This window comes from Grampus griseus (genome assembly GCF_964374135.1).
Source record: "Grampus griseus genome assembly, chromosome: 4".
Taxonomy (NCBI): Eukaryota; Metazoa; Chordata; class Mammalia; order Artiodactyla; family Delphinidae; genus Grampus; species Grampus griseus.
In genome coordinates this window covers 78,036,532-78,054,393 of record NC_138997.1, presented here as the reverse complement: position 1 = coordinate 78,054,393, position 17,862 = coordinate 78,036,532, and the positions used below count along the sequence as shown (strand labels likewise).

The 17,862-nt window shown below is 39.4% G+C and overlaps 1 protein-coding gene across 2 annotated transcripts in view; it reads right to left on the bottom strand.

Annotated features, from left to right (window-relative positions):
* The window catches only part of ATP8A1 (ATPase phospholipid transporting 8A1), a 237,897-nt gene that overhangs the window by 31,258 nt on the left and 188,777 nt on the right, over window positions 1-17,862 (bottom strand). For both annotated transcript variants that reach the window (XM_082653094.1, XM_082653095.1), the window contains 6 exons: window positions 17,733-17,807; window positions 17,506-17,628; window positions 13,752-13,830; window positions 8,584-8,645; window positions 6,326-6,382; window positions 5,294-5,401 (listed from right to left, as the gene is read on the bottom strand). In XM_082653094.1, coding sequence (XP_082509220.1) covers window positions 5,294-5,401; window positions 6,326-6,382; window positions 8,584-8,645; window positions 13,752-13,830; window positions 17,506-17,628; window positions 17,733-17,807 — 504 coding nt within the window. The remainder of the gene's footprint in view (window positions 1-5,293; window positions 5,402-6,325; window positions 6,383-8,583; window positions 8,646-13,751; window positions 13,831-17,505; window positions 17,629-17,732; window positions 17,808-17,862) is intronic.

Here is a 17,862-nt window from a genome sequence, read left to right as displayed (position 1 = left end):
GCCCTGGGTATCCTGGGAAACAGCAGATAAATCAGGGAAATCAATGGAATGCAAGGAAAATGGCTGCAAGGAGAAAAGAAAGCATTCCCATCTGAGAGAAAGGAATAGGAATGGGCCCTGAAGAGAAGGTAGTTACTCAAGATCTGAGAGTAACAAATGGGATTTGAGGAGAAAACCTGGGATGAATTCTCTGGGTCACCTGCTATTGCTCTGCTTATCACAAAGGTTTGTGATATGGATTTAAAAGAAACAAAGAATGCCTGGTGCACAATAAATATTGGTTCCCTTCCCTCCCCCTCGTGGTGAGCAAGGATTTTCTTTCAACATATTGAGAGAAATGGCTCTGTCTTCAGATGGGGGCTACAAAGACAAATCAAGGACATAAATTGGAAATGACTGTAAAATCCTGATCTACGTATGAATATGCGTCCAAGCTGAATATAGAAGCATGAGATCCGTACCTGTAAGTTGCCTAACTTGTGTATAATTTGCACTCTGAGTTCCAGTTGACATTAACTAGAGCAGAATAGTCTGTGCCCTTCAACATTTTAGATACTCCTCTGGAGAGAACACAGTGAAGAGAAGTCCACAGAAAATCTGAATCCTAGGAGTTGGAAGCAACTTCGCAGGTGCAGGTGAGCAAGGCTCCGCTGAGTAGCACTACTGTCCGATACTGGGGCTGGTTACATGAGACCAGCATTCTGTTCTGCTGCTGGAAAGTGCCACGTTGGGGAAATCTCTGGATGTTAGCAAGATGTTCTTATCTGAGCTGAACTCTGCCTCTATGTCACCTCTACTCTATCATTTCTCACGTGTTTGTGCAAAACAAGATGCAGACGTAGAGAATGGACTTGAGGACACGGGGAAGGGGAAGGGGAAGCTGGGATGAAGTGAGAGAGTGGCATGGACATATATACACTACCACATGTAAAATCCATAGCTAGTGGGAAGCAGCTGCAGAGCACAGGGAGATCAGCTCGGTGCTTTGTGACCACCTAGAGGGGTGGGATAGGGAGGGTGGGAGGGAGGGAGACGCAAGCGGGAAGAGGTATGGGGATATATGTATAGGTATAGCTGATTCACTTTGCTATACAGCAGAAACTAACACACCATTGTAAAGCAATTATACTCCAATAAAGATGTTAAAAAAAACCCCAATAACAACAAGCAAGGAAAACAAACTTACTTCACGATCCTTTACTTAACATTTATGGGGCACTAGGAGCCTGAGGCCATTATGTCAGAGCAACCAGTAAAGACACGAAGGGGCAGTGGACACGTGAGGAGGAGGGTGATCATTCTGGCACAGCGGCTAGGGTGTAGAGGATGGAGGGAGGAAGACCGGGACGACCGACATGTCCACACATGTGAGGGGGAAGAGGCGTGGGGGAACCAGTGCTGTCAGGAAAAAGAAAACAGAGATTCCCTCGTCCACGCAAATCCTTGAAATACCTGCCACGAGGGGCAGTCCCTTTAGACTTCTAATTTCCAGATTATACACCGCAGAATCCTTTGAATAACTATGATCAGAGAAGCAGCACCGGGCAGTGTATAAGGTAGCTGACCCTGGGACCACACAGCTAAGTCAAAGCGTACCTCTGTCACTTAGTACCAGTGGGGTATCAGATGAGGTACTTAACTTCTCTATGCCTCTGTTTTCTCACCTGTAAAACAGGTATGGTAACAAGTTTGCTGGGAGGATCCAGTGAGCTGAGGACAAGCACGTCCTGAAGGTCACGGCCAACACGACGGCATCCACCTTGACTTCTTTTCCTCTCACTCCTCACGTCCAATCTGTCAGCAAATCCTATTAACGCTACCTTCAAACTAGATTCAAACTCTGACCACTTTCACCACTGCCACCCTCCTGGCCCAAGCCACCATTACCTCTGGCCTGGGTTACTGCAATGATCTCCTAAGTAGTTCATAACACAGCAGTCATAGTCCTGCTCTGAGAACATAAGTCAGATCATGACACGCCTCTCTCAAGCCCCTCCAATGGCTCTTTATTTGACCGTGAGTAAAAGCCACAAGGCGCTATGGGAAGCAATGGAAATCATGGTTCTCGGTTTCTCTTGCCTGCTGTGTTCTCTACAGCACCTACATCGGTCTACATATTTCACTTAATTATTTTATTTGCCTGTCTCCTTTCAGTAGAAAGTTGAGGAGGTCATGGATTTTTGTTTATTTATCCACTAATGAATCCACAGCGCCTGACCCACAGAAGAATCTCAACAAATAATTGTTAAATCGATTGAATGAGTGCACATCAAGTACTTAAAGTGTTCAATATACCTTAGGTATTTTTGGTGTTACTTTTTCCCAGATCTTGGTTGTCTTTTTGAAGAACTTCTCTATTGTGCGAATGCTTTTTAAAACCACACAGTACCTCATCCTCCAAAATATCACCTGAACCAGGATGGGGGGAATGGGGCTGCTATTTTCGGTCTTGCCTACCCATCTCTATTAACGCTGTACTAAGCTGGGCGCCCTTATTACGCCTTTAGACAATCCAAACATACGGACATATTTAATTATTTAGTTTTGGAAGGAACTCATGCCAAACCAATACAGGGAAAAACTGGAGTCCTTGGGGTATGGTCCTTGGATTAGACACTCAGGGCCCTGGTGGTGGTGACAGAAAGTTGCCTTCCCCACACCAGGAATGCTTTGCAATAGCGTTATGTTCTGGGGGATACCTTGTGCTGTGTTTCATTACACGGATTACATAAAGCATGTCAGGTCCGGAAATGCTAATATTTGTACTTATCCTGGTGTTATTTACAACACTATATTACTACATGTAATATATAATAATATATATGTAAAATGTATTATAATAGTATATTGCTATGAAAGTTAACAGATGAATAGGTAAGTTTTATTCAGGATGGTTGGCCAATTATATACATACATATATATATACACACATACAGATATAACTATTGGCACATAAATGAATGTTTCACATATATGTATTTGGCTATATTCTTGACTGAAACATAGAATTTTAAGATTAAAATATGTAAATCTAAGGGTAGTTACTTCTTTCTGAAATTAACTGGATTGTAATAGAACTAGTGACTATGCACAATAAAAATGTTCAAAAGTTGAGTACTGACACAACATTTTTGGGTCCTAAAACCCTGGTGCCTAGGAAACAGTAAACGTAGGCTATCACTCCTTGGGAATGTGAGTGGCGTTCTTGTTATCTTCCTTTTTTGCAGTTGTTGTGAGGCTCATTTACACACACATGCATACCAAGATGCTTTGCAAACAGTAAGTACTAAATAAATTTAAATTATTATTCTTTTCTTTAAATACATTAAACAGATTTACATTTTGGACAACCAGCCAAGCCTACAGCTGAATTAATCCATTCTCCCTACTTTCGATGGAGCACCAGCTATTTAAACATTATATTCAAAGTATCAGTAGCAATAAAACAACAAGAAAAAGCAGCCCTGTTAGCACTTTGCACTGTATATGAAGTGAACAGAAATGTGATGGGGTACTGACATCCATTTCACTTTGAATTAAACACAGCATCACCGCAAATCTCAAGAGATGATATTAAGTTTTGTGTTTGGGTAATACCAGGAATTCTACAGGCAAGGGTAGAATTATATTTGGTTGGCTAAAAGCCAGTCAAACTTCACACTTGTCCTAGAAGTAGGTGGTCAAAAACTCTGTTCTTGTCTTCAAAGCGATTGGCTACAGCTGCTCAAACTATCTCGATTTCAAAATCTTTTGTGTCACTCATTTTGAAAATAAAATATTCGGACATGAGGTAAAATGAGGTCTATTGAAAAAGATATTAAGTTAGAATTGACCTTGGGGGAAAAGCAGGTCGAATCGGACAGTGCACATCAAATAAAAACAAAGAATAGAATTGGAATTTCCAAGTGGCATCAGCAGACATACACAGTCTTTGATTTTATTTCTTCAGGAAAAAAGGACTCAAACCAAGGGAAGGAGGTGATGCATTCACAGCTTTCTCTCTGTTCTCCTCAAAATACATGCTGTAAATTTTCTCAAGTTCACAGTACATGTTTCAGAAGAAGCCTTCCCTTTGGGTGGAAGGAAGTACATGCTCCTTGATATGTCTGGTTTTGCTGTAATGCCTCTCTCTAATAAATTTAACCACAAAATTGTTTTTTTAATGTGCCTGCATTCTGCTAATTTATAAAAAGCAGGATGCTGTCAGATAAAATTTCATGAACATGATCTATAAACCAGACTGTCAAAAGTGAAAGGTACTCAGGCAGTACTTAGGGAAACAAATAATGGAAACCCCTGGAAAGGTTTCCTGTGACTGCAGGAAAACAATGTACTGTAACGGAGCTCACATTACCTTGATTTGCAAGTTACTGTGAGGTCACAGGAAATCCTGAAATGTTTTCCACATTTTCTTTTATACATTTTATGTCAAATTTCCTGCAATTGAAATCATACACCCTCCTACTGCTGGAATCTCTTCTGAACGAAAGGAGATCTTGTGACACTCCCCCACGAACACCTAATAACTCAGTTCCTACCAGTGTAACAAGAAAGTGACAGATGGAATTGAGAGTGGACCATGATAAGGCTGAAATGTCAGATATCCTAACTCTTTCAAAATGAAAACCGAACTGATGTCATTAAGACAACTCTAAAAGTGCATTTAATCTAGTGACAGTAGCCTTTTCTTTAGAATTAGAGATAACAAAAAAAAAAAGACAGACTGTCCCAAGACATAAGCTCACCATTTCTCCAAATCTCTTGTTCAAAAAGTATGCATGGATTGATGGTCTAATTTTAAAATGGCATCCTCTATATGGATATTCTTTTTTTTGCGGTACGCGGGCCTCTCACTGCTGTGGCCTCTCCCGTTGAGGAGCACAGGCTCCGGACGCGCAGGCTCAGCGGCCATGGCTCACAGGCCCAGCCGCTCTGCGGCATGTGGGATCTTCCCGGACCGGGGCACGAATCCATATCCCCTACATCGGCAGTGGACTCCCAACCACTGTGCCACCAGGGAAGCCCTATATGGATATTCTTAACATGATTCAAGCTCCCGACAACCACATTTTATTAACCCAGCTATGCTTAGGAAACGGTAAGTCAGATTTAAGTAAAACATCCAAGTTTAAAATATTCTCTCAATTTTTATACTCACAGCTGTGGAGTTTAAAAATAGCTTTTAAAATGGACGAATACTATTTTAATATAAACCCAAGCCAAGTAATTATAACTCATTAATGAATACCAATTTTTAGGGTTTGTTAGATCATGAGTGATTAGGATACATTACCTCTCCTGACATATCAGGGGCCATGGGGACAGCAGGCCACAGAGATGAGTAGATTCCAAAAAACACCACCCAGAGTGCGATGCTGCCCCAGATCGCTATGTGGCTGAACTGTGAAGGAAGAGAATCTGAGTTAAAGGACTATCAGGTAGTTGGAGGACTCCCACACTGATGACGCTTTCACAAATTTCCTTATTAATTTTTTTACTACATCCATAAGATATTACCCACGGCCATTATTAACTAAATAATTGCATGTTTTAATTGGATCTTTCATTAAACACTCATCTCTTCCACATTGGTTATAACGCTGGTGGTACTGGCATGTAGAACCGTTCCTTCTCTACCCCTTTGGCGGGTCTCACCTTTCACCCTTACCTTTTTTATCCGCTACCATCTTTAAGCCTCCTTAGTTTTTGCTCCAAATGCTCTTACTGAAAGATGCTAAGACACTTGTATGAATATTAATCTCTGTGTTGATGACTGTCAAATCCAAATTTCTTGTGCCCATCTTTCCCTTGAGCATCTAACTTTCTTTTTATTTATTGGGTCTCTCTACCTGGATGTGAATATACTTCAGTACGAACATATCTAAAATGGAACTTGTTTTATTCAGACTGGATATCTACAAATGTCTGAGGACAAATCTTTCTCTGATATTTTTGGTCTTCAGAATCATTTTCCAATGAGTTTTCTGCCAGTCTTGGGATACACTCTACTAAGAAAAGATTCCTAGTCAATAAGTTTGAAGGCTTCCTCCCGTCCAGGGATATTTACAATGTACAACAATATATTAAGGGCTCTTGAGAAGTCTTGTGGTAAATAAACTTATTTAAGTTTTACTCAGTGTTTCCACACTAGAGTCTCCAGTTCCCCCTAGTCCATTCCTGACTGCTCTCTCCCCCACTATAATGATCAACCTGTGGAACTAGGGTAAAGGGACACATGCAGTTAGAACGAAAAACAACAGCAAAAATTAGTGATGACACATAAGTAAATGGGATATTCCTTGGTTGTGACTACAGAGTCTCTTACCCAGGTCCAATACGATGTCTCCAATCCAGCTTTCAAACACACAGTTATCACCACAAACTAAAGCAGAAGGGAAATGTTATTTTATTTCATAAATATGATAGTTCATCAAATTGGACTGGTAGATTACTCACAGCTTGACTTGTACGTCCAACAAGCAAAGAAACAAGTGAGTTAGCTGGGTGGCTGAACATCATGACCACAACCGGCTGGAACTGCCATTTACAGCATCACGTTCCCGACTCCCTTCCCTGCCTTCCCCTCACCCTCACTGGCTGACAGTCCAGCCGTGAGCTTCTGAGCATGGGCCTGGCTACTTCGTGTACAATTCAGGAACAGTGATGGAGAATCATCTATAGTAATCTTGGGTTTCCAAGCCTGCTTTAATTTTATTTTTTATCAACTGTAGTACTTAAAGCCTCCATTTTCTAAATTTTAAAGATAAATTATAAAAGTAATATAACTGGATATTTAGAAATCTGAACACTTACTCTGTAACTTTACTTACCTGAAACCCTGCAGAGTAGAATGTAAGAGCCTGTTACATCTCCATGCTGTACACACCCGCTGTCACTGGTGCCCATGCTACTAATTCTAAAGCAGGGGGACCCGGGTTTAACGAACTGCGCTGTGTCTTCCATAGGATAGCATAATGGCTAAATGGAGTCAGACTGTATTGCCCTGGAGTCAGACTATTTGTGCTCAAGGCTCCATCATTTATTAACTGTTCTGATAAGGCACAAGGCAAATTACTTGACCTCTCTGTGTCTCAGCTCCTTCATCTGTAAACTGGGACTGATAAAGCTCACCTACTCTATAGGTAAAACACCAAGAACAGTGCTTAGCACTGCAGCATTATCTATTATTATCTATTTATAATCAAAAACATTAAATACTGTTGGTAGCCAAAGGAATTTGGGGCACTTTCAGTAGTTTGCCGGGATGGAAGTGTGACGCTTGCCTAGCACTGGTGCTCAGTGGTGAGAGCTTCAAGGGCGCAGTCCTACTTTTGGGCACTGTTAAGGGTTTGTACACAGTATTAGATGCTTTCCAGTGGCGTCATAAAGTCAGGACAAAGTGAAGCATTTGAGCTTTCTCAGCGGATATCTAATAGCAATTTAGGATAAATATCTGTAGAAATAAAACTCTTGTTAAAATTTAAGTGTTTAATTTAAGCTATATAAAAAATTCTAAAACAAGAGAGAGGTTTTGACACAAAGTTAAAGAAACACTCTCTCTTAAGCCTTGGATACTTTAAAGTCCCTCAGAGACATCTATGACATCTACTTTATTTCTAAACTTAGTCCATCAAGTATTATTTCTGTTTTGCACTCGTGTTGTATGAGAACAAACCACTAGCCCCCAAAATGTGTTTTCCCTTTTTTTTTTTTTTACTACTTCATTGAGGTCAATGCAAAGGAGAGCCTCGATTTGCCAAAACCTTAATCCCTCTGTTACTTAATGGTCTTAACTTCCTATTATTCAGTTATTTAAACATTGTATTATAGTTTTTCCACCGAGTCAGCCGTACCAATGGCCACTTAGTATTTAGGACAGCGCACTGCCCCCACTTGGGGGCCATGGAGAGGAAAGGACACTGGCTGGAGAATTCAGAGTTCAAGGTTGGAGTAAACTTTTATTAGAGACTAATTGTGTGACCTTGAGCATTTGCATCCAAGTGGAGCTTTTGACCTTAGAGGGAAAAATGGTTTTAAAACCTTTTTTGGTTCTTTAATGGCAGGGTGCAGCTCACACTCAACTGTGCATCCTCCTTAAGTGTTTGACATAGTGACTTAACACAGCGAGGTCCATGCCTCGTGTGGGTTAAATGTCCCAAAAGAGTGGAGATTTCTCTCCCAACTTTATTTTCATTAAGTTCTAGAATAATTATTGGTTAAACACCCAAGTAGAATGGTACTATTTGCCATAAATTTAAGAAAGCAAAAGAAATACGAACAAGGGCAGTAAAATAAAACTGAGGAAGAAGGGACAAGGAAGAGAAAAAGCGAAAGTGAGGCAGTAAGTGTAAAGAAGGAATATTGAAAATAGGAGCAACCAAAGGCCTATAAAGTCAGTGAACCTAAATGACATTTTTATACCCTAATATAAAATAATCTCTTACTAGTCGACACATCTCATTTCATTTTTAAGAGGAAGTGTAAACAACCCCTAAATCCAGAAATGCACACATTTAAATTTGAAAATGAGCTCATATGAAAATTCAATTTTATATGCAAACGAGGCAAACGTTCCACACTCACAGTGTAAACGAAGTTTCCCAACAGCAGGTAATCAGAGGTCTTCCCATTTCCAAATACAGTACCTGCATGAAAAGAAGAGAGACTTGTTAGAACTGAAAATAACTGAGGTCCTTTCAGAATCCTTTCAAAGACAAGTCAATTTAGGAGTGCTGAACAAAAGAAGGGGAACCAAGAGCCATACAATGGAGCCAGAAATGAGGCTAATTTAACAAAACACTGTATGAAGTCTCATAAGGTTGCTTAACATGGGTCACAAATGAAAATCAAATTTCCAACAGTCAACATGAAGAAGGCAACTGGACTTGTTAACCAATTCTCAGGGTTCGTGAGATTAAAAAAAAAAAACATCATTCAAGTGGAGCTTAATGCTATGGGCAGTAAGACAGAAGGCATTCTGAACGCTTAGAAAAGAACTCTGTTAACAGTATAGATGAGGGCTTTAGGGAGCCTTCTTACTATCTCTCATAGTTGTTGGCATTGGACCGAAAGAGCAACTTACAGAGGGCTGGGGAGCACCAATATAACTCCAGGCACATGGCTCTTTGAGGATCTGGCTGAATTCAGGGGTACATCTAAAGGTATTCTGTTTTTCTAGCAATGACTAATAAACATGCCTTTAGATGAAGGGAGTGGTACTGACAAACCAAAATCACTATTACTGATTAAAAAAATCAAATAAATTTAAAAAATAACAATAATTTAATCATTGGTACCATTGAAAAATGTAAAACCCATGGTATGTGTCATACAGTAGTTTACTTCTGCACATATTTGACAATAGCTATTCAAAGCCTAATATGGAAGTACAAAATATGTTAGAGTAAACTGAGAGGAGACACGGAGCATGGTGCTGGTATGAAGAAACAAGGAGAGCCAGGTGAGCTTTGGACATACAGATCAGGCGAGGTTCTGTTACAAGTTGTGTCATCTTGGTTTATTTATAATCAATCTCCACTGAATTCAGTTTCTTCACTTAAAAGATTGAGTGAAACTCCCTACTTTGGAGGAGCTTTGAGATTACAATAAGTTAAATATATAAAGCACCCAGCCATGCTCCACAGTGTGACCCTGCCTCCCCTCTAAGGTTTTCAGATAAAAGTAGCCACGAAGCGCTGCTTAAGGGGCAGCCCCGAAACCTAGGAGACTACCTTTCTCTATGGAGTATCCCACGATGAAGGACACAGGATCTGACATGCTAACATGTCTTGTGGTATGTGGTGGACAGACATAAATGCCTGCAATTAATCTGTGAACTTTCATAGAACCAAATTAACAAACTCAAATCTACAAAATAACTGAAAGCATCTTGTGATTACTTCTGGACTTCCATACTTCTGCTATGTGGCACGTTGGTTAGGTCCCTTAATCAATATAAGCAAGTTATCAAAAATAATCATAGTTGGGTCCAACTAAACCTTCTAGTCATCACTGGTTTGTTATAAGCTGGAGATTCATTTCAAAATCGAATCGAGGAAAAAAGTTAAAAGCCTGTTGTTGTGTTTATCAGTTTTGGCATTTGGATGATTTACGTAAATTATTCGTGCTAAAACTTTCCGGTCTCTGGACCCCTTTACACTCTTAAAAATTATTAAGAATCCCTCAAAGCTTTTGTTTATGTGGTTTATATCTACCAATATTTACCCAATTAGAAATTAAGACAGAAATTAAAAAAATTTGTATTGATTTACCTAACAGTAATATACCCTATATATGTAACATAAAAACAGAGTTTATGAAACGTATCTATTCTCCCAAACAAAAAAATTAGTGAGAAAATTGGCACTGTTTTACATTTTTACAATCTCTTTAATGTCTGGGTTAATAGAGCTGGATTCTCATATTGTTTTAGTTGCCATATATGAGGGAAATCCAAATTCACAGAGAGATGGAGTTATAAAGGAGAGAAGTATTTTAGGAATCTTTTCTAATAATTGTGGTTATTCCTTGATACTACTTTAAAACTCAAGAAGTTTCTTACAGTGGCGGAGATGGTTTCCTAAAGGTTAGTAGCAGTGTAGAATCTGAAACTGTTTTGGTGGGAAGCATGCTGTCGTGCATGCTGAAGTAGAGATATACTGTTGTACACACAAAACTTACATAATGCTATAAACCCATGTTACAATAAAAAAAAATACACCTAACCTTAAAAAAAATCCATTGGTCCATTTTGCATTTTGAATGGATCTTTTACTTATGCACGATTCTGTAACCTCATGGAAGTAGCTGGCTCAGCTCACAACTCAAACAAGCCCCAAGACACTCTACCTTGATAAAGCTGCTGCATGGTTGGTATGCAGCCGCTTCACGCATACTTCCCATTTTGTCACACAGAATATTCCTAAGACGTGTATCGAGTTTCAGGATTTAATAAAAGTATTAGGTTTACAGCTTCTTCAAGGGCATTCTTAAGTGAAATAGCTTTTCGGGGTTGTTTTTTTAACGTGGGTGCATGGCAGTGAAGAATGACTCCTAATACAATTGTACCCCTGTTTGTGTCAAGGTACCAGCAATTGTACCCACTATTCCTCTTGCATCAGCAATGAAAAAGACAAATAATGTCTTGATAATATAAAAAGTCTGAAACTATTTTCAATTTTGAAATTGAACTAATTTCAATTTCAAATTTTGACCTCATTCATGGACCTGAAAAGGTCTTGAGTCTTCTCAGGTGACCAGATTTTGAGAAACGCTGAAGCAAGTCGATGAATGAATACTTAGCCATACATTACACAGTTATTTCTATTTCTTCTGTACCCCATCCTTTCAAACGCTAAAGAAAACAAAAACTCCTTATGTAAAAATAAAAACAAGACAAAAAAAGCAAAATGTTAAAACACAATTTATGCTATATGTTATTATCTCTTAAGAAGAGGAAGCACATGTTCTCTGGACTTGGCTGGGTTTGGGTTCCTCAGACAGCACCCCTTGTGAACTGGTTCTGCTGAGGCTGGCTGGCTTTGGCAGTTCCCCAGACAAATGCAAAAGGAGACTCTTCTGGGGCTGGAATTACTTAGGAATTCCTTTCAAACCCTGTCATTGCTAAAGTGTTTTGGATTGGTAAGGTGATGTGGAGGCGGCTTGGTTTGAGCTACTTTTGATATGAAGTTTCTTTTTTTTCTGATTTAGAACCCTAAAATAGCAGTTTCATAGATGGACATGCCTAATTTTTCATACCTACATTGATTCTGTGTTATGAAAATAAACTACCTGGAGAACTTGTCTAAAGTCCTTTATCGTTTCCTAGATTTCAACACCCTATGTCTCCCCTAAGTGAAAGCAATCCAAGTGTCCATCAACTGAGGAACGGATAAACAAAATGTGGTCTATACGTACAATGAAATATTATTCACCCATAAAAAGGAATGAAGTACTGATTCATGCTGCAACAATGATGAACTAAGGTCACATATTATGATTCCATTTATATGTCCAGAATAGGCAGACCACAGAGATAAAACTCAGTGGTTGCCAGGGGCTGGGGGAGGGGGAGGGGAAATGAGGAGTGACTGCTCATGGGAATGGGGTGATGAAAATGTTCTGGCATCAGAAAGTGGTGACATTGGCACAATTCTGTGAATATACTAGAAACCACTGAATTGTACAATTTAAAAGGGTGAATTTTATGGTATGTAAATTTTATCTAAAAAAAAAAATGCCACTGTGATTCTCCTGGCCCACTGGGTTAATATTTTATATTTAATTAGATTTTCTTACCACACTTATTTCTATGGCCTAGAACATGAGAAGTATTCACCGTTGGACTGTCAGAGTAGTTAATAAAGGAATGAGATGAAAATCTCCGACTAGGACATGAAAGTACTGCCTTCTCTGTGATACTCACACCCTCCCACTCATGCTCTCATGAACTTCTCCACAATGGACTGGGTGCCGACGGTGAGCCTGGCACTGTTCTAGGCACTACGAAAACAACAGTGAACTAAATGGACAGTTCCCTGCCCTTCTGGAGCTTTGATTCTAACAGAGGAGAATGATAGTTATAAAAAAAAAAAAAAAAGAAAAGCAAATATATCACACCCGATAGGCAAGCACTATGAAGAGGATACAGGAGGATGGGGAGAGGGGGGCAGCAGGGGTGGGGTTGGTGGGTCTCTGAGGCAGGGCGATCCGGGAGGGCCTCTCTGAGCACAGACCCGAGGGCGGGAGGAAGAGAGCAGCTGGAACATCTGGTGAAGATGAGGAAGAACACAACGGCCTGCGGTCTGGAGCACAGGGACGGGGAGAGCGGGCTGGGGAAGAAGGAAAGTCGGGTGTGGTTAGCCAAGGCTGGGGCTGTGGATTTCTTTCTAAATGTGATAGAGCCTGTGGGGTTTTGCGGAGGGAGGCACCTGGGCTGATTTACGTTTTACAAGGATCCCTCTGTAGGTGGGATAGAACATCTGGCACTGCATTTCATGGGCCAGCGTTAACTCACAGGCTGAGAGGACGGCCAGCACCTCTAAAGGACGCACAGATCCTTGGGTAGAGGTGTCATGTTTGAAGTACTGTAGGTTGAGAGCTGAATGGTCAGCCATCTTCCTCAGGATCTCAGGGCAAGTTCTGCTCCGGACACAGTAGCACCAGCTTAAGCATCCCAGAGACCTCTTTTCTAAAGTGTCTACTTAATCATTTTTATGTGCAGAGGAAATTCACCATAAGCCTATCTCTCAAAACTGACAAAATAACATCACCCCCTCAAAGCAAGCAGAGAAAAGTTTACACTCCAAGATGAACTTAGAAACATATTAAAAATCTCATTTAAAGCTCCGGCTCAAGTACTTGAAAGTACTAGCATGTCTGATTAGGTTCAGTATAAAGAGTTGATACAAGCCTCACAGGTATAATAAATAGATCACATAAAATATTAGCACTATTGTCTTCAAACTGTACATCAACAGAGGAAAAGAAAGAGCCCTAAAATTTAACTCTCTGCAAGATTGGAAAACATGAGAAGTAGAGAAGAAAGGCTTTGCATATATTAAATCACTTTGCTCCCAAAGGAACAGTAAAAATCTTTAAAGTGTGTACAACGTTTAGATGCATGTATTTTAGGTTAAGGAAAAATACCATAACACGAAACACTGCTATAATTTTTAATGTATATTGACAATGAATTATTTTTCTAAACAAGTAAAAAGTCATCTCTTAGCATGCATGTCCTTTCTACTTACCATACTGAAGGGCTTTTAGTGGAAACCAAAACAGAATAACTGAGTGGAAGAGGCCATTTAAACAATGAACCCAGAAAACCTGAGGGAAAACAAAAATCCATGAGAACCATTTGCGATAAACTAGCTCTGTGAACTCTGACCTTTCTTTTTATCTGTGAGCTAGATTCACAAAACGTGTTTCTCTCGGGCCACCACTGTGAATTAATAGAACTGACAGACACTTTCTGCCTCTTAGACCTTCATGGGTCATTTATTTATTTTTATGTTTCTCAAAATGTTTTTTCAGCTTCACTGAAATTTTTTCTACTTCTTAAAAACCAAGTATTAAAAGTTTAAATTTCTGCCTGAAAAAGAAAATAAAATTTCAAATAACTGCAGACCTTGAAATTCTTTAAGTGGGACTATTTTCATAATTCCACTAGAATAGACTTTTGAAAAGATTGTAATTTAGTGAAATCCCTACTTTCTCTTTTCCATGTGCAATAAAAGTGTAAACTTTTTAATGGTAAGGATATAGTGCATTCTCTCTCTCTCCCCCTCCACACACACACACACACACACACACACACACACACTAAATATAGCAAGTATAACACTTAAATTGTATAATTCCTTAAAGCAAAGCATTTTCACTAGGACCTAAGTAATAAAAGACTTTCATAATTTTTAAACACCTGTCAACATTAAACTTCATACAATTATAACGTAGTTTAACTGTTATTGCTTTCTCATCTATTGTATTTTAAGAACAAGAAAGCAAGTATCACTGATCTTTTCTTTGTAACATGGATGTGAAAGATTAAGTTATAGAAAAACTGTTTAGAACTCTTATGGCCCTTTGAATGGTTGCAGTTTTGTCATTCAAAATTGCTTCTTGCAAACAAAACTTATGCTAAATAAAATTGGCATGCATTAACAGTTTTAAGCTGTTCAAACAACAGAAATTAAGTTGCCTGCCTCCCAAAATTTTCCACTGTGATCTCAACCTCCTTTGTTAGTTCACCCAGCCACACCGCGTTGTATGATCCAATTTACGCTCCAATACATTACACATTTGAACTTGTGTTACTCATTAACCTTTGTCTCTTCTCCTCACTATGTCATTACTGCAAGTTTTTATTTGACAGAAAGCACAGGTGGGTGCAAGAAAAATTAGTTCTACTTTTCCATTTTCCTGACTGATACTTATTGTCACATGTTAATCCTTTAACCCCTGTCATGACCTCAGAACCTCCGACCCTTTTTACCATAACAAACGTAATCATCATCATTCAGGGCAACAATGCTTCTACATTGGGGACCCGCAGCACTAGCTGTGTATACACATATGCATTTTGTAACCATGTGTCCCTGAATTTTAAAATGTTCATATGGGATTTATTCAAATAATTTTCACTGAAATCATTAGAAAAAACCATAAACCCTATAAAAATTGTTGGCATCTTGTGTATCTATAAATATTTAAATGGATACTGGAGCTGTAGAATCTATTTGGGTTGATCTGGTGACTTTTCTAAACGCGTGGGCTTTGCAGACAGTGAAGTACTTTGTACACAACAAAAGAATAGCAAAAAGTACAAGGAAGGATGCTCACACATTAAAACTATATATGACCTGCTACACTTTTTCACTGGCCGCAAGGCTGTTTCCAAGTTGCCACATGCAAAGGGCATGAAAGGATGTGACTTTCTAGCAGAGTTTTTTTTTTTTTTTTTTTTTTTACTGAATTTATTTATTTATTTTTGGCTGCATTGGGTCTTCATTGCTGCAGGCGGGCTTTCTCTAGTTGTGGTGAGCAGGGGCTACTCTTTGTTGCAGTGTGTGGGCTTCTCATTGTGGTGGCTTCTCTTGTTGCAGAGCACGGGCTCTAGGCACACAGGCTTCAGCAGTTGCAGCATGTGGACTCAGTAGATGTGGTTCGCAGGCTCTAGAGCACAGGCTCAGTAGTTGTGGTGCACAGGGCTTAGTTGCTCCGTGGCATGTGGGATCTTCCCAGACCAGGGCTCGAACCCGCGTCCCCTGCATTGGCAGGTGGATTCTTAACCACTGTGCTACCAGGGAAGTCCCTCTAGGGGTGGTTTTGGGTAATCCTGTGAGGATCAGTTTATGTTTATAAGCAACAGTACCATGGCCAAGGTAGTGGCTGGGAAGTTAACTCTCGAGAGAGCACCGTGAAGCCTGAGCTACGGGAGATGTGGAAGTGTGACTGAGGTTGATGTAACTGCCTGGGTCGGTGAGGATTACTGTTAGCATGCCAGTAGGCCTGGAACCTTCCTAGCTCTCAGATTACATTTTCAAGGAAACAAGAGCTCATGGTCCATTGTATCTGCCCTGATATGGCTTTCCGTCACTTGAAAATACTCACCGTAAGTAATGAAAAACATTACAGCAAGGCAGTGGAATTTAATACAAACTGGACATGAAAATTAAATTTTAAAGAATCAAAAAATAAAACATTTAAAAATAAAAGCATAGACCTTGCATATTATAAATAGTAAAGGTTTTAAAAGACCATTAAAAATACTTTTTAGAACCAATGGTGTAAGTCAAAGAATGCTTTAGTTTTTTTCTTTTTTTTAATTTAACCAAATTCAGTTGTTTAAAACCATGCCCTCAAATTGTATGCATCTGCACACCTGGACACACTGTGCACAGTGCATTCTTGAAGACCTCATCTCAGAAGACGAATAACATCCTGGTGGTAAACTTAACATTATCATTTACTGTATGAGGTTAGAGGCACTGACACACCTGTTTCACTCTATTCCCTTGATATACTGAGAACAAATGTCATTTGAGAATTTTATGAAATAATAAATATTTTAAAAATCCTACATTAATTTCCTAAATTCAAAACACTGAATTTAGCTTACAGGTAATTATTAGTAACATAACATGCATAACATAATAAACATGCACTATACTGACTGGGAAAAAATTCTGTGAAGGTGTATTTGATACTTTTATTATCGTTTCAAAACGGCATCCACCTTGACTGTTATAAAATTGAAAAAATTTTTTCCTCCCTCACACTGGATAGAAACATGAATTACTAACATACTACTGGAAACATTTTAGAATAAATAATTGCAGGAAAAGTAAACTCTTCAGGAAATTAGATATTTTTGTTGCTGAGATGAAGAAATACCATGGATCACAAAGATGACAGGAGCCCATGGCTTGTTATGTAGGACATAAACCCGGAATATGATATTAGATAAAGTGTTGGTTATTTAATCTTGTATTAAATTTTATGTCTTGGAAATACTGAGTATTATGGCTGAGTTATCTACCAGAGACTATATTTTCAATGCCCAATACAAACAACCTAATATTCCAATAAGGACAAGGTTATTCCACAAAACAGAAAATTAGAAAAGAATGATATATTACCTCTCACCACTTTATATGTGTAAGGACAGTCCTTGTCAGTCCTGCAGTACTGACCCCTGTGAGGAGTGACCATTGCCCCAGAACACTGCAAAGACAGAAAGTCAGAGGGCCAAAGGGGCACCTCTTCTGCCTGCTAGACCCAGTTTACTGCTGCCTGGCAAACCCCAGTGAATTGTGGCTACAGTTTAAATTTATAGCAAAACAAAACAAAACAAAACAACTTCTCAGTCCATATCAGAACCCTAAGCAAATCTGACCTGCCATGGTCAGGACCCGGGAGTTGTTTCCTTGGCTTTAGAAGATCCAATGCCCCAAGCAATTGGAGCAGTAAAGCAAGTCCCACCAGGGCACTGGTTCCTACCTTGGTGTTGAAGTCCAGGGCATTCTGAGATGTTTTGTACAATTCAGGATACTTCAACATATTCTCTTTTCTGCATGATCTCTCAAATATTCCCAGAGTTAAGGGCGGCATTGCTGTAAACATCTAAAGTGCACAAACTCGTCATTACACCAGGCAGCCAAACTCAGGGTGAATGTCTATCTCAAAGTATTCAATAGAACAGGAATAATAAAAAGTCCTAAACTTACCACGTTATAAAGACCTATGCACCATCTCTCAAAGAGGATCTGTCCAGAAAAGCCATTAACAAAGGCAAACCAGATCTAGGAAGAAAACAATCCCAAACCCCCCAAATTAGAACACAAAAACCATAAATTC